The sequence below is a fragment of the Ictalurus punctatus genome, chromosome 18 (assembly GCF_001660625.3).
Source record: "Ictalurus punctatus breed USDA103 chromosome 18, Coco_2.0, whole genome shotgun sequence".
In the NCBI taxonomy this organism is placed as follows: domain Eukaryota; kingdom Metazoa; phylum Chordata; class Actinopteri; order Siluriformes; family Ictaluridae; genus Ictalurus; species Ictalurus punctatus.
This window is the reverse complement of record NC_030433.2, coordinates 9,622,550-9,642,027: the sequence shown is the minus strand read 5'-3', so window position 1 is coordinate 9,642,027 and position 19,478 is coordinate 9,622,550. Positions and strand designations below refer to the sequence as shown.

Below are 19,478 nucleotides of genomic sequence, written 5' to 3'. Positions count from 1 at the left end.
ACCCATTTGATGTTGCTGATTCTCATCACATGACAGTCTAAGAGAGAAAATAAACTAAATCCGGTTCACACTGCTGCTTCATTCAGTAACGGAAAGGTTCAAGGATTAGGGCTGGAGATCTCCACAGTACCGGATGTTGTGATTGACAGGGGAGAGCAGAGTCCCATTACATTAGTTATAAAATTAGTTATACACACTCAATGTTTACACATTGAGTTCATTGACAGACTCCGGAACCACGCCTACACGTGGTACGTCTGGGTACTCTAGTGTCTAATCTTTGTGTTTGAGTGTAATTTTCAGTCACAATTGGAGAGGTTTTGTGGAGACTTTTAACAATCTTTTATTTTTGCGCAGGCAGAACTGCAGACAGCCTGTGTGTGTGTGTGAGAGAGAGAGAGAGAGAGAGGTTGCCCATGTGCACGTGCGTTATGAGCTGGTTAATGTTTATGAGGTTCTGCACTGAAAGTCGGAGTGTTTTATCCAAACGCAGACACTTTCTTCTGTCTGCAACTAAAATGGTAAGACTTCCTGTTTCCTCTGTGATTGATTATTAGTGTAATTATCTAACAACCATTGTAGAAATCACCTATAAATCGGAGTTAAAGCTAAAATACTTCAGCACGGGTTTAAAGCGATCGGAGGTCTGATATTTAACGGACTTTGCGGTAGTGACATTACCATTAATACTAAGGCATAAAGTCTCGTGTTAGAAAACACACGTTGTTCCGAAACACTATTATTGCTTGAATCAGTATGCCATAAACACGTGACCAGTGACGTTAAATACAAGCACGTGACTGTTTTGAAAAACCCACACGCGCGTTTCGAGGCTCGTGTAAGGGTGTTGCGGTGATTTAGTGTCACGAGAAAAAACCGAGCGCATTCTGATTTAATGCGGTAAAATAACTAATAAAGATGTTTGTGTAATAAAGTATTTAAATAATCTCCCTCTCAAAATCAGCAAGAACAATCAAACCTTCTTGCTTTTACAGTTCAGTTTTGCCCAGTCTGCTTGTGATGTAAACAGTTTTGGATTATAGTGTTAAATATAAAACGTGTTTGTCAATTTTCTTTTGAAATAACCTGTAGTATAAATATCCTATAAGTTTTTTCTATCACTACATAATCCCAGAGCCCACTGCAGCTTTCCAGAGGCAAACCTAGATTACAGGGGGCCCTAGGCAAAATAAATGTGTGGGGCTCTTCTGACGGATTTATGTTATTATCATGTCTTCATGTTACCCAGAGATATCGCTGTGGCCTTTTACTTCTGTGGAGGAATCGCAGTAGACATGTTTTAATACTTCAATTCTTTATTGAAAACAATAATAAGAAAGTAGAAAACTGATCGGGGCTAACCTACACTGGTTGAACAACGTAAACAGATTGTTTCCCTCCCCCTAACAGCCTTGTTTCTCACATGAACTGTTTGCTTCAGGTCCTTCCACAACATTTCTATTGGATTAAGGTCAGGACTTTGACTTGGCCATTCCAAAACATTAACTTTATTCTTCTTTAACCATTCTTAGATGAATTGTGTGTTTAGGGTCATTGTCTTGCTGCATGACCCATGTTCTTCTTCAGATTCAGTTCATGGATAGATGTCCTACAGGGTGTCTGCGGGTCCTTAAAAAGTCATAAAATGTCTTTAATTCCTTAATGTCAAAATAAGGCCTTAATTAGCATTAAAATGTCTTAAATTCACATTCGAAGGAATTAAAATGCAGAGGAACAACACGGTAAAGCAGATGTAGATGTTATTTTGGCTCGTTGCTATGAGAGATGGTAAAGCCATGTGACTGTTGCACTTGGTGCGTGTGTCTTTGTGTGTGGCTCATCAGTGTGTTAGAGTGGCTCGGTTCACAGTAGGGCTGCACGATTAATTGAATATCGATCGCAATTACGATTTTGACTGCCCACGATTAAATGAACATGATCGACTGCGATATTAACGTTTAAAGTTAATTGGAATAAAGTTGGTTTGACGTTGGACGTTCGATATTCGCAGATATTTGGAAATTAACAGTGTTTGACATTGTTAAACACATTTCTGACTTCAATAGCATTTGAAGGAAATGACTTATAGTCTCATAACCAACTGTAAAGTGTTCATCTAGGTGTCAGCTATAAAGGACACCTTTTAGATTTCTGATATTTATTAAAATAAGCTACTAAATCATATGTAAATATTGCCATGTATTTCATTACTGCATGTACTCATACACAAAATATACCATAATTTAAAGCTCAATAGCATTTGAAGGGAATGGTGTACAGTCACAAAACCAACTGTAAAGTGTTCAACTAGGTGTCATGACACACACCTTTTAGATTTTTGATATTTAACCCTACAATGCATGAACCAAAAAAACCTTCATGAATGCATAAAGGGGGTCAAAATGACCCATACTGTATTGAATGGTTTTCTTAAAAAAATAGATGTCCTATTAATGAAATAATTAAAAGAACTGATGGTACACGAATGTTTTCATATTTCAAAATTTTTTATTTGTTTTCTTTTAATTTATTTATGTACATGTTTAGATTGTGGATGGGAGCCAAAATTATTTACATAGGCAGTACTTCCAGTCAACCTTTTGAACCCTCAACTTCCCTGTCACAAGAATAACCCTGGTCCTTCCTTTCCTCTGTACCATTCTGCGTATTGTGCCCTGAACTTTCATCTTCATCCTCATTTTCATCTGCAGTGTTCCTGTCTCCAGTCTTATCTTCCCTGTCACAAGAATAATCCTCATCCCTCCTTTCCTCTGTACCATTCTGCTTATTGTGCCCTGAACATGCATCATCATTATTAGCATTATCATCTTCATATTTATCACCATTGCTGTTCCCATCATCTTCCCTGTCACAAGGATAGTCTTCATCTCTTCTTTCCATTGTTTCATTGAGTTTATTGTGCCCCTTACTCACCTCATCAGTTTCTTCATCTTTCTCAGTATTTTCCCTATCTTGAATTTAAAAAAAAAAGTTTGGGTTAATACCTAACTGCATTTTCTAAACCGGGCCTCAAAACTTCGAATATTTCCACACAAATAATGCTTGGTGTTTTGGTAGTGGCAGTAAGAGGGTAATGGCAGTAAGTGTGTATGTATGTATGTATGTATGTATGTATATAAACATACAGTACGCTGCAGCTCTCCATTCACGAACTCTAATTCACTTTATTTAAGCTCACGGTTGGCAGATATCACTAGAAAAGTCAACTCCAGTTTCCATGTTTTGATTTAATCCCCCCCATAACACAGTATTATCAGCAGACATGGTAACACTGTACTGGGGAAACCCATCTAAAACTGATAAACAAACAAAACTAAAACTACTAAAATGTAAAGACAGAAAATGTGCTTAGTTATAAATAAATCATTTAATATAAAAAAAGATATAATAACTTCATTAAATATAAATAAAATGAGAAATTAAATAATGTTTGATTACTATGGGTTGCATTTAATATCAATTTGACATTAAGCTTAGTTCGCTGTTTCCTTTGAAAGCTATTAGCCTTTTTCCTAATATGGATCACTTTTTGTTAGTCTACTTTTAATTCTATTGTTTTTAAGATATTTAAAATAAATATTTTATGCTTGTTTATTTATCAGTTAACCAACAGTATTATTTTAATTCAATTAACAGTGGCCATGAGCAGAGAGCTTACATTTAACTGTTTATGACAGACCTCCTGATTAAAGCTTAAACAAAAAAAGATTGGTATCTGGATCGGTTTCGGCTGTAAATATCCTGATCGGAGCATCAGTAATGAACACCATTAAACTAAAGTACTTTGCATCTGACGGGTAAATGAACTCACCTAATCACATCCTATATGAGATTATTCAGATATATACACAATATACACAGAGCGGTTCGAGAAGTGACTCCAGCCCAGAACCATGACAGTGGAAAATGTCTAATAGTGTAGCTTTAAATATATTTAAGAGGAGCAGACTTCAGAGACTGAACATTGAGGTTTATTGTATTTGTTTACAAGGTGGAACATATTAACGGTTGTTTTTTGCATACAGTCTATAAAATTAACTGAAGATATTAAATTTATTTTATCAGAAGGTAAATTAATTTGTCATGGCTCACACTATGTTCCTAAATTCTGTCATAATTGACCAGCTCAAGTTTTCTCATGCCTATTTGTGTGTTATATTGTGGCATGAGAAAACTTAATAAATGTGAAAGTGCAATAAAAATGTCACTAAAATCAATGAATAATCTTGATAAATAATTGAGATCTCAATATTGATCAAAATAATCAGGATTATCATTTTGACCATAATCATGCAGCTCTAGTTCACAGTAAACGCCGCTCCACAGCGACTTCATCTGTCTGTGCTGTGAGTTTGCGTCGTACACACACCAGATTCACTTCGGCTTTAGCCTAGACTTATCACACTTCTGTGGGCAGGTTTACAGCATTTCACCTGATTGGTGATGAGAAGGGAATTTAAAAAAAAAAAAAACTGTCACCAACCAAAAGGAGGACTTCCTGTGATTTTTCACCTGCGAAATGTCTTGAATATGGTAATAAAAAGTATTAAATTATATTATTTAAAGTATTAAAGTAGTAAATTTGAAGTGCTGATACCTGCATATACCCTGTCCTGACATTTTCTTTTATGGTTCTTATGCCGGAATTCAGTGTTTTCCTTTTTCCAAACATAACACTTCTCATTTAAACCAAAAGTTCGAGTTTGGTCTCATCCATCCAGAAAACATTTTTCCATTAGACTTGTGGCTTGTACACGTGATCTTTAGCAAATTGCAGCAGTGTTCTTTTTGGAGAGCAGTGGCTTTCTCCTTGCAACCCTGCCCTGCACACCACTGTTGTTCAATGTTCTCCTGATGATGAACTCATGAACATTAACATTAGCCAATGTGAGAGAGGCCTTTAGTTGCTTAGACGTTACCCTGGGTTCCTTTGTGGCCTCGTGGACTATTACACATCTTGCTCTTGGAGTGACCTTTGTTGGTCTCCACTCCTGGGGAGGGTAATAATGGTCTTGAATTTTCTCCATCGATGCCCATTGTAGGAGCTTTTGGTGGTGTACAGGGCTCAGCATGGGCACTGTGCCCGGTCTCCGGTCTAACTTGTTCTGGAGATGCTCTGACCCAGTCGTGTAACCATCATACTTTGACCATTTTCAAAGGGATCAAAAGGATCTCTCAGAACCTTACACTTGCCCATTTTTCCTGCTTCCAACACATCGACTTCGAGAACGGACTGTTCACTTGCTGCCTGATATATCCACCGCAGGACAGGTGCCACTGTAACAAGATAATCAATGTTATCCACCTTTCAGTGGTGATGGCTGCTTCGTGTGTGTGTGTGTGTGTATATATATATATATATAACTGTATTTTTATTTGTAATTTTACAGTTTATTATAATGAACTGCATCAGAAGAAATTTCTTTCGTACTTTGATTAGCTGTAATGTTATCCTGTAGTTTTTGTGTTTGTCCGAAAGATGGCGCCAAAACACAGACATGTAAATTATTCAAAAGGTTGCTGTACTTCTGTCTCTGGGAATTTAATTGTGTGCGTGTGTGTGTGTGTGTGTGTGTGTGTGTGTGTGTGTAGGCCACAGACTCACACTGGTTGAGTGCAGCAGAAAGAGAGCATGTTCTGATGGAGTTGAAAGCAACAGGATGGGTGGAGCTGGAGGAGCGAGATGCACTATACAAAGAGCTGCACTTCAAAACTTTTAATCAGGTTCAGGATCTCATTAACACGCTGTGGCACGAACACTGTGATATTAACACATTTCATTAACAAACTGGCTGTATCCGAATATCCCTACTACCCTACTACACAGTAGGTGAAAATCATTAGGAGTAGTATGTCCGAATTCTCAGTACTCCTAAAACAGTAGGTGAAAAATACCCGGATGACCTGCTGCTTCCTCCAAAATTCTGCAGTATGGAACCACTGGACACTGTGGATACTGTGCTATCACATAAGGCAATGGGGCCGATGCATAAAAATTGTCAGAATCAAAAATAGGGACATATGTAGTATGTCCATATTGTATTCATGCTTACCACTTATACGCATCATTGCATACTCTATCACCTGCCGAGCAGTAGGTACTGAATCGAATGCAGTAGGTCCTGTCATAGTATGCGATTTCGGAAACAGCCACTGTGTCTAACTCTCTGTCTCATCAATGCTGTTATTACCACCATCTCATTAACATACTGCCTCATTAACACATTTCTTTTCGTATGTTAAGATTATAAATGGGGAGAGAAACGTCTGGAATCAAGGCTGATAATGAAGTGTGCTGAGTCTCTGTTGAGTTCTAAAGTGGGTGGAGTCACTGATTTGTATCTCTAATCCAGATATGAGATTTCACTACACTTCCTCCTACTGATGTGTGTATGGATTAACGAAATCAAAAACCTCATTGCACCAACCGACCATCCATACCCCCCTTGTGTGTGTGTCAGTCCTCATCAGTGTGACAGGGAGCAGAGCCTAGTTCAGTTACAGCTGAGGTTTCCATCAGAATCATTTCTTTCACAAACAATCCAATTGGTTAAAACGTTTCATCTGTCGCCGAAAACCGCAAACTATCCAATTATCCATGTGTTCCTCGTCTCTGTCTGTCTGTCTGTTTCTGTCTGTCTATCCCTGTTAGTCAGTCTCTGTGTGTCAGTCTCTCTCTCTGTGTCTCTCTGTCTGTTGTTGGGTTTCTCTCTGCCCCATGCTGTGGTGATTACAGATTCTTTCTCTCAGGGTTTGTATGATGTTAAAGTATGTCATGCTTTTGGGGTTTTTACTTGAGTAAGCTAATCTGTTAGGGTGTGTTGTCTCTCTAATAACATTTTAGTTTATTAGTACAAGAGATTTCATTTGTCCAGGTGTTTATTTATTCTAACTGGCCTCTGTGGTCAGTTGAACTGTGCATTTAAGGCTGTAAGTGTTTGTTTGAGGAGGTGTGTTTCTGCTTGTGAGCAGTTATTGGTGTAAGTTTGGTGATGGTAGAACTGTGAATCAGCTGCTTGTAACTGGGAATACAGTTTCTTTGCGTGTTTCTTTGCAGAAATTCAGGTGTCTCTTTTCTATGGAGTTTGTGCCCAAAATTGTTTTCATTGGATGATGGAATTCCACAGTTCACTACTATATGAAATGATGAGTTTAAGTATACCATTGAAATTATTTAGCCAAATTTCTTTAGTGTTTTAAATGTGTTGTGATTTTTTTAATAGTATATAATTAAATTTTCTTTCTTTGTTCACTAATGCAATCATGAATGTAGTGTTTCTTTTTGAGTTTTTTTGTTTTGGCACCCAAAATTTTCCAAACTGGAATTTTGATTTATGGGGTCCAGCTCTTTTTCTAGAAGATCTTGATTTTGGTTTTATTGATGTTGGTGTATAATCTGCACAGTTTTCCTTTAGAAGGGCAAGGTTCTGTTGCATGGTGTGTGCTGTGGAACGGAGCAGAACCAAGTCTACTGTGTCTCATAGATGTTTTATTTCATTTTCTGTGTCAGCACTCCTGGGTTTGAAGAATGTTGAAGGATAACTGCGAAAAAATTATATATATAATATATATATATATATATATATATATATATATATATATATATATATATATATATATATATATATATATATATATATATATATATAAAATGTGTGTGTGTGTGTATGTATGTATGTCAACATTCTTCAAACCCAGGAGTGCCGACACAGAAAAGTGTGTGAGCGAGCATGGTTGTGCTCCAGCTTGTGCTTCATGACAGTCATTCTGTAATCTCCCTAAATGCCAAAGCGGAGGGGGAGTGGGGGGGGTTGTAATGGTTCGGCCTGGGTGCCAGTGGTTCTGATTATTGGAGGCCCTGCAGTGTGTCACGTTAAATTAGCGGCTGTGTGACAGACAGAGTGTGCAGGGGGAGTGCACATAATGACAAACAACGAGCTGCATAACCAAAAGCTCCTTGACCTCTGTGTCGGAGGAAATCACCTTAGTGCTCTGTCCATCCACCGTGTGTGTGCGAGTGTGTGTGTGTAAGAGCATGCGAGTAAACACATGTTTGCCAAAACTTAAAAACAATAAGGAAATTTATGAGAGTTCGCTAATAATACATTTGTGAAGTAGCAGATTTTTTTAGTAAGAACGTGGAGACAGATAATAGCATTTTGTCTTTTGGAGTGTTTTGAGTTCACTTCAGTTAGAGTTTCTGTGAAACAGCCGGAGAGTTTAAAGTCAATCTAAATGTAAGGCGTTATTGAGTTAAATTGAAGCTCCATGCATTACAGGGTTAAAGTCACACTCCACTGCACCAGTTCATTTCACACTTTATCCTCCAGATTTGAAGTGAATGAATGAAGGAAACATTTTAGACAACAATCAGCCGCTGCAGTGATTTAATAATGGCCCAATGTTCCTAATGAGAGCTGAGAAAGAGCAGGCCGTCGCACTCTCGGCTCACGTTGCAGGAATCTGACAATTACGTTGAACTGATTGCGAGGCGGTTTGTACTCTGATACCCAACCTGATCGCATAGCCGCTGATCGTGTTACATCATGTGTTGGAAAATTGGTTACAACACACTAAAGACTTGAAGCAATTTCCTGCCACGAGTGGCCGTGCGTCTGTGTGTCAATGCGGCCACGGCGGCGCGCGGTGTACAATGGCCTTCCAGTGGTCTAATTATCTGCGGAAGCATTTAGGGGCTTAATTGAGATTGCAGAGGGAAATTGCTCTGAAATAGCCAGCGCAGTGAACACAGCACACAGAGGATCCCGGCCTCTCTGAGGTAATTAGAATTCAAATAATCACTCAGAGTAGCCTCTGATTGGTGTGTGTGTGTGTGTGTGTGTGTGTGTGTGTGTGTGTCTGTCTCACCCACTACATCACCTATTGTATATGCACTATGAGTTAAGTGCACTTTGTTCTGTATTATCTGTACTAGGTTTAGGGCTTCATGCTGGAACCCCAAGAGTTTTGGTGGGATTTTCTTATTAATATTATTCTGTGCTAAAGAATGTTACAGCCCCGAGTGTATATCATTCACGTGTGCAGGTAACTGTTGTGTCATCACCGGAAACACCATCGAACTACAATACCCAGAACACAACACGGCCTACAGATCTGGCTGCCACAGACTAACCCAGATCTAAACACCACAGAAACTGTCACGTTCATGTTCACCAGCGTAATGATCACATACACACACACCTGAACTCAATAACTAATCACAACCACACAGTATATACAGTATCTCACAAAAGTGAGTACACCCCTCACATTTTTGTAAATATTGGATTATATCTTTTAATGTGACAACACTGAAGAAATTACACTTTGCTACACTGTAAAGTAGTGAGTGTACAGCTTGTGCAACAGTGTAAATTTGCTGTCCCCTCAAAATAACTCAACACACAGCCATTAATGTCTAAGCCGCTGGCAACAAAAGTGAGTACACCCCTAAGTGAAAATGTCCAAATTGGGCCAAAAGTGTCAATATTTTGTGTGGCCACCATTATTTTCCAGCACTGCCTTAACCCTCTTGGGCATGGAGTTCACCAGAGCTTCACAGGTTGCCACTGGTGTCCTCTTCCACTCCTCCATGACGACATCACGGAGCTGGTGGATGTTAGAGACCATGTGCTCCTCCACCTTCCATTTGAGGATGCCCCACAGAGGCTCAATAGGGTTTAGGTCTGGAGACATGCTTGGCCAGTCCATCACCTTCACCCTCAGCTTCTTTAGTAAGGCAGTGGTTATCTTGGAGGGGTTTTGGGGGTCGTTATCATGATGGAAAACTGCATACTGATCATACTCTGATTCAGTATGTCACAGTACATGTTGGCATTCATGGTTCTCTCAATGAACTCAATGAACTGTAGCTCCCCAGTGCCCGCGGCACTCATGCAGCCCCAGACCATGACACTCCCACCACCATGCTTGACTGTAGGCAAGACACACTTGTCTTTGTACTCCTCACCTGGTTGCCGCCACACACGCTTAACACCATCTGAACCAAATAAGTTTATCTTGGTCTCATCAGACCACAGGACATGGTTCCAGTAATCCATGTCCTTAGTCTGCTTGTCTTCAGCAAATTGTTTGCGGGCTTTCTTGTGCATCATCTTTAGAAGAGGCTTCCTTCTGGGACGACAGCCATGCAGACCAATTTGATGCAGTGCGCGGCATATGGTATGAGCTCTGACAGGCTGACCCCCCCACCCTTTCAACCTCTGCAGCAATGCTGGTAGCACTCATATGTCTATTTCCCAAAGACAACCTCTGGATATGACGCTGAGCATGTGCACGCAACTTCTTTGGTCAACCATGGCGAGGCCTGTTCTGAGTGGAACCTGTCCTGTTAAACAGCTGTATGGTCTTGGCCACCGTGCTGCAGCTCAGTGTCAGGGTCTTGGCAATCATCTTATAGCCTAGGCCATTTTTATGTAGAGCAACAATTCTTTTTTTCAGATCCTCAGAGAGTTCTTTGCCATGAGGTGACATGTTGAACATCTAGTGACCAGTATGAGGGAGTGTGAGAGCGATGACATCAAATTTAACACACCTGCTCCCCATTCACACCTGAGACTTTGTAACACTAACAAGTCACATGACACCGGGGAGGGAAAATGGCTAATTGGGCCCAATTTGGACATTTTCACTTAAGGGTGTACTCACTTTTGTTTCCAGCGGTTTAGACATTAATGGCTGTGTGTTGAGTTATTTTGAGGGGACAGCAAATTTACACTGTTACACAAGCTGTACACTCACTACTTTACATTGTAGCAAAGTGTCATTTCTTCAGTGTTGTCACATGAAAAGATATAATCAAATATTTACAAAAATGTGAGGGGTGTACTCACTTCTGTGAGATACTGTAAGTGCTCTCACACCAACCGGTCATTATGGAAAGTATGCGCTCTGTGTCCTTGTGCCAGTTGTTACCAAGCCTTGTATTTAGTCTTAGTCTCTTCGGGTCTGACCTCGTTTAGCCCCGTTTTTGCTGATCATACATCGCCTGACCTTCTCTGATCTTGTTTTTGTCCGTTTTGGATCTGTCTGCAAGCTTGATAAATAAAGCTTTTGTTTACCTGAACCTGTGTCGTATCTGACACCTGACAGTAAAAAACCCTCCTGCTGCTCAGGTAAGCAAAATGAGGCTGATCGTATAGGGGCACTGTAGTCCAGTGTTTTATGTTCTGGCCAATATCTCCTGGACCATGAGACTTGCAGTCAAATTTTCACCCATTCTTGGGCAAACAAAGTTGATGTTTGGATTATTACTCCACCAACTTAAGGCTGTTCTGGAATCGCCATTTTATGCTAAATAAATGTGCTATGTAGTGAGATAACAGTCTCATTGCATATTTCTGCCTGAATTGGTGTTTGTGACTATATTATTATTATTATTATTATTATTTATCATTTTTATTTTGCATCAAAATCATTGCTTGAAGGTGTGAGTGGAATGTTCAAAGTGAGGGGTAAAGAAAAAATTCAGATCTGAGTGTAATGATGTGAACAGTGTAATTATGGGGTATTGAAGAGTTTGAGATAAGAGTAAAGCTGTGTAATAATCAGAAACAGTAAGAATATGAATGTAGTAATAATGGGGTTTAGGGGGAACAATAAAGGAAAAATATTAGTAATGAATAGAGTAATAAATGGGATAGTATTAATGTAAACAGAATAATAATGTGAACAGAGTAGTACTAAGAGTAATAATGTGTTCAGTGTAATAATGTACTGAGACTAATAATGTTCTCAGAGTAATAATTCATGGGCATGTGTGCACTGTTTGTCTTCACTGCAGGCATTTGGCTTCATGTCTCGAGTGGCTCTGCAGGCAGAGAAGATGAACCATCATCCGGAGTGGTTCAATGTTTATAATAAGGTAATAACTTCCACTGAGCGCCGCTCTGTCACCCTGCGGCAGGCGTTTATAAAGCCTCAGTCATTGTTTAACATGAGCGGTGCGTTGAGTCGAGCCGAGAGGCCCCACGCACCGCTGCCAAGCTTTCAATATGTCCGCACTGACACAAATCACACTAACGCTGATAGCTCAGAACAATAAGAAACTGAGAAGATCCTGTGTTTTATGGTGGAAGCTGTTTGTTGTTTTTTTTATTGTGTGTGTATGAAGAAAGTAGCCGTGGTTTTGGACTAACAGGCTTGAAAGCCAGCAGAAGGCTCTGTGTTAGTGACGGCGCTTCTGCTGCACTGTGAGGAATTCCACCATTAATCCTCTTTATGAAAGGCTTTAGGCTCTCACTCTACTGCTTTCCACTGAGTGTGTGTGTGTTTGTGTGTGTGTTTGTGTGTGTGTGTGTCGGCACGTGTTTTCCCTCACAATTGAATCTCTTGTTGTTTTTCAGGTCCAGGTCACATTAACGACACACGACTGCGGAGGCCTGTCGAAGAAGGACATTCGTCTCGCCAAATTCATCGATAAAGTCATTCTGACGATGTAATGCTTTAAAATGGTGTCGCTTCTCTGGATGAGCGAGTGTTTTGTGCTGAGCTCAGACTCTCAATGAGTGCTGGACTGATCTGGGACTTGCTGTAAATATAGAGGCTTAAAAAGTTTTCCCATTATTGTAAACAAATCTTAAATAAAGAGCGTGAATATAATTATTATTGTCATTACTCCACAAGGCTGAAAAGCATAAAAAATAATGCAATAACTCTACAATTACAGAGGATACAGGACACGAGATGACCAACTACAAAATAGATAATACTAGAAAATGACAAAGTGTGATGATGTGGGACTACTTATTTGTGTGTGAGGAAATTGGGTGTGGGTTGCTATGGGCCGGAGTGGTTTAGTAACTAGACAGCGACTGGAGAAGGTGTGCTGGTCATCACAGCCGATGACCTTCTCAGCCGAGTGGAGCGCGAGCTGCAGTCTGGTCCTGCAGAGGGGAAGCACACTGTGATGGAGGAGGTGAGCACACGCTCTGTAATGGCTCAGTAAAATATTCTCAGGACAGGGTGAGAAATACTGAGCTTCCTGAGCTGGTGTGAGCATTTCTTGAGGATGGTGGTGATGTTATCTCATTTCAGTGAGTTGGTGATGGAGGTCTCCAGGAACCTCAAAGACCCAACTTTGGACACCGCTGAGGTGTAGATTGTCGCAGGTTGGCAGGCAGAGTGATGCTCACGGAAATCAATCAGCAGTTCAACCGTCCTGGCAGCATTAAGCTGAAGGTTGTTATGGACACACTTCACTTCTACAGGTAACCTCATCGCTACAGTTGTGTCATCCGCAATCTTCAGTATATTGATGGATCTCTGTTGTAGTGAGAGAACACTGAGGTACTCCTGTGCTGGTTGTCATGGGGCCTGAGAACTTCACATAATGTTTCCTTCCTGGCAGAAAGTTGGTGATCCACTGATAGGTGTTGGAGTGTATATTCAGATGGATGGGATTGCTGTGGTGTAGCTCAGGAACAACAGTGTTGATGATGATCAATGCATATGTGCTCAGCGTTCTCAGTTCTTGTTATTGGTCAAAGGAACCCTGCACTTGCGATGCTGTTTAAGCTACTGAACACAGGCAGTGTTTATAAAACGTGTGTGTTTGTGTGTGTGTGTGTAATGTGAGCACAAATCTAATTATTTATGTCTTAAACATCTAAATTGTGGTTGAAACCTTAAAGAAAAATGCAGCCAACATTGAGCTCATCACAGCGGAAAATGAAACGTGCATAAATATAAACACTCGCTGCCATGAGAGAGCATTCTGTCTGACAGCCCATGCTTATTTTCATCTTAGACATAATTGTAAAAAGACCAAATGTGAACTGTGTGTTCTGATTAAAGTCCCATTTATCTCTGCTTTCATTTATGGCCTTTATTAATTTAATGACAAACAGTAATTGATCCAGGACTCTTCTCAACTTGGGAGAAAGTAACTGGCCTTAATGCTAAGATGAAACAATTGAGCCAGAATCAGGTGGAAAATATTAAGAGAGTTGAATAGTGAGTTTAGGCTTCTTGTCATGGATACAGGAGCATTGGTTTAGAGAGAACTTGATCTATATTAATGCTGAAATAAGACAACACACTTGTCAGCTAAACAGAGACGAGTGTTTAATGTGGCCATATATATAATATATAATCTGACTATGTGATATGTTATCACTAAGTGTTGGTACTGATAAACTACTTTACAGAATTTACATACTTTATGTGTGTGTGAGAGAGAGAGAGAGAGACTACAGAGTCATGATTACCATTCATTATGTATCATTTATTTAAATTTTAAATATTAATAGTTTCCTGCCTGATGTTACACAGTCATTATTTTGAATCCGGCTTTAGTGATCATTTAAAATGCAGCAATTTAGTAATTGAGTGTTTGGGGTTTGTCCCATGTGTTGTTGAGTAACTCACAGGCATGTAATTATGTATATAGTTCTTATTATTTTAATTAATTCATGTCCATATTTATGTTATAATTATAAGCAGAGTTATAATTATGTACGTAAGTGGTTATACGCACAAAAATATAACTCATTGGATGAACACAATTTCAATCCATAAATTTATTCATGCAATGAAATGTAATTGAGTTGGTCTAACTTAATTTGATCAAATACATTATAAATTAAATTTATAAATATACATTTATAAAGTGAAAGTTTTTTATGCTTATTGAAAAATGTTTTGTGGATGGACGAGACCAAAATAGAATTTTTTATTTAAATGAGCATCGCTATGTTTGGAGAAAGGAAAACACTGCATTCCAGCATAAGAACCTTATCCCATCTGTGAAACATGGTTGTGGTAGTATCACGGTTTGGCCAGGACGACTTGCCATCATTGATGGAACAGTTAGTTCTGAATTATACCAGCGAATTCTAGATGAAAATGTCAGGACAACTGTGAATGAACTAAATCGGAAGAGAAAGTGGGTCATGCAGCATGCCTAAACAACGAGCCTAAACACACAATTTGTTCTACCAAAGAATAGTTAAAGAAGAATAAAGTTAATGTTTTGGAATGGCCAAGTCAAAGTCCTGGCCTTAATCCAATAGAAATGTTGTGGAAGAACCTGAAGCAAGCAGTTCATTTGAGGAAACCCACCAACATCCCAGAGTTGAAGCTGTTCTGTACTGAGGAACGGGCTAAAATTCCTCCAAGCCGATGTGTAGGACTGATCAACAGTTACCCCAAAAGTTTATCTGCAGTTATTGCAGCACAAGGGGCTCACACCACATACTGAAAGCCAAGGTGAACATACTTTTTCCCCTCACAGATATGTTAAATTGGATAATTTTCCTCAATAAATAAATGACCAAGTATAATATTTTTTGTCTCACCTGTTTAATTGGGTTCTCTTTATCTACTTTTAGAACTTGTGTGAAAATCTGACGGGGTTTTAAAGGTCATATTTATGCAGGAATCTAGAAAATTCTAAAGGGTTCACAGATTGTCAAGCAGTGCTGTACACGTATGGCCTAATGACTTGTGTAACTTGAAACAGACTAGATTTATCAGGTTACTCCATGTACTAAATGTGCATGGGCAATCTGTGTAACCGCCCCTGAAACACACTGCCTAAAATGCTGCAGAAACAAATACCTGATAACTAGATGCAATTTGTATTCTTTACACTGCCACATTCACAATCCTAAAAAGAAGAATAAAAAGTATTATTAGATACCATATTTAACAAATGACATAAGTAAATCAGATTATTTGATCAAATATGACTTACCATCACTAGGAGGTCATCACATTCACTCGGTGACATTCATCAAACTGTGAAAGAGAAGATTTGTATAAGGAGTGGGAACAAGTACTTGCTTTTGTTTACATGGTTCTGTTTTCCCCAACTCTATATTCACATAATATAACACACTTTACACTTCTTTAAGTAATTAAACTGATTTCAGATTAATTTAAAAGGTTTATTTGGTTTATTTATTGGTTTATTTGTCTGCTCAATATTAAACAGGGGATTGGAATAGGGAGAAAACACTTAAAGCATTTTTTTTTTCCTTTCATGTGTATTTATCTGTTCTTAATATATTTTACATACTGTCCAACTGTTTGAGTACCTTTTAATATTTTTTAAAGAAATTAAATACTATTGTGCTTGTGCATGTTGATGGTCATTTAAAAAAACTAAATTTAGATCTGGTTTATCATGTTAGTCTGTAGAATCTCAGCCTTCTTCACTGAAATTTTCTCTTTGACTAAAGTGTATGTTAACTGGTGTATTGTACAGTAAACAGTACCACACTGGTCACAAGCACAACTGCAGATATATTACTAACGTTGAACATCAGTATGTTTTTTTTTTTTTAGCATTACTCTACATGCATTTATGGGAGAGTAGAACGTAATACATATTAGATACATTCCCCATAATGCATAGAGAAAATAATAAATTAATTAGACAAAATTTCACAGAAGACACAGATCAATCATTTTAACAACTAAGGTATTATATTTTAATATGTTGGGTATGTGAAGTTATAAAATGGTGAGTATACCACAGAACTAAAGTGTGCAGCACTGAGGTTGATGAGCCAAGTATCTGTCTAGCTAGCTAGTTCTGCAAGTTGGAAAAAAGTGCTGGGACAAAATACGAGGCATACTTCCTTAGACTTAAACATCTTGCCAGCCAGAAATCAATCTGTATTACTAACATTTGTTCCCCGGGCTAGCAAACTTCTGAAGTTAACTGAGTACTCCCTGACAATGCTAATTTGCACATTGTGTGAGTCTGAATTTAAGTGAAGGGACGCTTATAACAATTCACCTCGCTTAACTATTTCTACACTGTTGCATATTTCACTCAACATTATGATATACATATTCTTTGACTTAATTCTTAACTACAACAATTCATATTTGCCAACAAGAAGTATCCAAAAGCAGGATTATCAGCCACATTGGTCCTTGCAGAGCTAGGATGAGAAAATGGCGGTCACACACTGTGAGCACGATGTCTGATCCTGTCTTGCACATGCGCAAATGACACTGCCCAAATGAATTTAATTTGTATTAACCAAATTGAAATAAATCTCTTAGATGACACTATTTATACATTTTTGTTGGACTAGTTAAATGTGCATATGTATTACTCCTAATTGGATATGTTTAAAGAAAGTGAAACATTTTTAATGTCATGTCTTTTAAGGCCCTGAATAATTTTTTTGTCTATAGTGATACAGTTGCATCTCAAAAAATCAGAATATCGGAGAAGTAATTTTTTTTCCGTAATTTAAATCAAAAAGTGGAACGTTCATATATTCTCGATTCGTTAAACGTAAAGTGAAATATTTCGAGCCTTTTTTGTTGTAATCTTGATGATTAAGGCTTACAGCTCATGGAAATAAAAAAAAAATCCATTATCTCAAAATATTGGAATAATATAATAACCTTCTGTATATAGTTATATATAATTCACTTGCTGTCTGCTGTGACTGTTGTATGCAAATAATTGAAATGTGATGAATGCAAATTAATTTTTATCAGCCATCACGCCACTCACATCACCACACCAATTGTTTTTCGATCTTCCTGCACAAGATGCAATGCTAAAAGTTGCCCTACTGACATGCTTTATTCGCATTACCAGCTGTTGTGTAGCTCCATATTTCTCCTAAAACGCGTTTACACACTCAGAGCTATGAAACTTCTCATAGGCAATATATTTAAATAAAACTTAGGATCAGAATGTAAACACAATATTGAATAAGTATAAATATGCAGCGGAGTCATCTCCTACAGCTGCGCGTGCGCACACACACACACCCACACACACACCGTGTGTGTAACCGCTGTTAGTTTTACAGCTCCATTTACACTGCGTGCTTATTTCAGTCTGTCCTCTGTGTGTGTGTGTGTGAGAGAGAGAGAGAGAGAGAGAGAGAGAGAGAGAGAGAGAGAGAGAGAGAGAGAGAGAGATTGATTGATTGATTGATTGATTCTGTGCACTGGTGTATGATTTCCTACAGAAACACAGGCTGTGAGGATTTTAACATGTGACCCTGTTTCACCGAGAATCGGTAACCCTGGATAATACCGGGATAATGACCGAGCCACTGATGCTACTGAAGCTCAGATTTGAGTGCATCAGCAAAACATGGTTTAATTATTTTCTTTAACCAAATCAGTTTACTTAATCACAATTTGTTTTTCATCTGAATGAAGATTTTGGGACCAAAAATCAAAGGCACATGTATAATTGACACTAGGTTAATTATATTATATTGTGTCATTGTATAGGCAGTATTTATTTCTTTGTGTTGTGTGTATGCTTTATAAATATTAACCTACAGTAAATAGTTTTTAAAGATATAATCCTGGTTTATTTCAGGTGTAGTTTGTATAGGCTATAAGTAAATGATGTTAATAGATTTTCCTTATCGGGAGGACAGGCAGGTTATTCTAGTTCAGGTTAAATAAACAGTTTAATATGAGGCGTTATGAGTTTTATATCTCCTGAGTCATTAATGCTGATATGAAGCGAATTAAACCGCGATAAGGCGAGGAAGTGAAGGAGCTAGCGCGCAAGCGGCAGCTCCCTTTTAATGAATCACAAAAACAAATTAAACTACGAATTTATAGTCCGCGTTAAAACCTCTCCATTTATTTTATTTTAAGTAATTTTGCTTATTTCAGTAAACAATCGGATTTATGTTAATACCATATGGTAAAACAGCTAATTATTAATGTCTAATGATTTTAGGATAAACCAAAATCTCAAAATAAATAAATCTAATACAGTTACAGGGAAATCTAAAAACGTTGTTTAAATTCGGGAAACTGAAGTCTGAAAATCTTAGTAACTTTAAAAAACAAAACTTTTTTTTTAAAACAAATGGCTCATGCGATTTAATTTACAAACGTGTCGGAAATTCAGTGATTAAGAAGAAAAGAGTGATATTTCGGTTATTGTATAAAATTGAAATCTAATTTCAGTACACACGTCACATTTTTAATTCAGGGTGCAGTTATTTAGGAATGAGTAGTTTTTATCATTAATCAGCGGCATTGTGAGATTCTATGTAGAAATTATGTTGTGAATGTGTTAACACTGTTTAAGATCACTAATTAGTGATAATAGTGCTTAATTATTACGGAATTATTTATAGATCTTTAGCTAAAATGCATATTTCATAGCGACAATTATTTTAAAATTCATTTGTAACCATTATTTTTGTTTTATTTTCCATAAACACGTGAGGACAAATTGCAATCCACATCTGAGTACAGACTTGTGACCTACAATTCTTCTTTACATTTCTGTACAAAACATTTGGGGGGGGGGGGTTTCACTCACAAACATGCGGTTTATATCGGATCAGTCAAATAAACAACGATAGCACAAACATTTAAAAAATAAACTAAAATAAAAACATACTGAGCTTTAAAAAGCAGGCGAAGCTACATAACTGAGAGAGAAAGAGATTAGAGTTTATATACACTCCACTAAAGCAGTCTGA

At 38.1% G+C, this 19,478-nt stretch overlaps 1 protein-coding gene across 3 annotated transcripts; it reads left to right on the top strand.

The window, feature by feature from the left end:
• The first annotated feature begins 90 nt into the window (after window positions 1-90).
• Window positions 91-13,857, top strand: LOC108279105 (pterin-4-alpha-carbinolamine dehydratase 2). 3 transcript variants are annotated; one of them, XR_008398299.1, is made up of 6 exons: window positions 105-251; window positions 358-521; window positions 5,614-5,745; window positions 11,825-11,905; window positions 12,387-12,958; window positions 13,078-13,857. XR_008398299.1 is itself a non-coding variant. In XM_017493078.3 (5 exons), the coding sequence occupies exons 2-5, from the start codon at window positions 417-419 to the stop codon at window positions 12,480-12,482; spliced, it is 414 nt and encodes a 137-aa protein (XP_017348567.1). In that variant the 5' UTR covers window positions 105-251; window positions 358-416; the 3' UTR covers window positions 12,483-13,857. The 3 variants fall into 3 exon arrangements, 2 of the variants coding, with proteins under 2 accessions (XP_053543785.1, XP_017348567.1); XM_017493078.3 differs by having other exon boundaries at window positions 12,387-13,857; XM_053687810.1 differs by lacking the exon at window positions 5,614-5,745 and having other exon boundaries at window positions 91-251; window positions 12,387-13,857.
• Window positions 13,858-19,478: the final 5,621 nt, after the last annotated feature.

Coding starts and splice junctions, on each gene's coding strand:
- LOC108279105 (XM_017493078.3), top strand. CDS start 417: ATGTGCACGTGCGTTATGAGCTGGTTAATGTTTATGAGGTTCTGCACT. Junction 522..5,613: donor TTCTGTCTGCAACTAAAATG/GTAAGACTTCCT, acceptor GTGTGTGTGTAG/GCCACAGACTCACACTGGTT. Junction 11,906..12,386: donor GGTTCAATGTTTATAATAAG/GTAATAACTTCC, acceptor GTTGTTTTTCAG/GTCCAGGTCACATTAACGAC.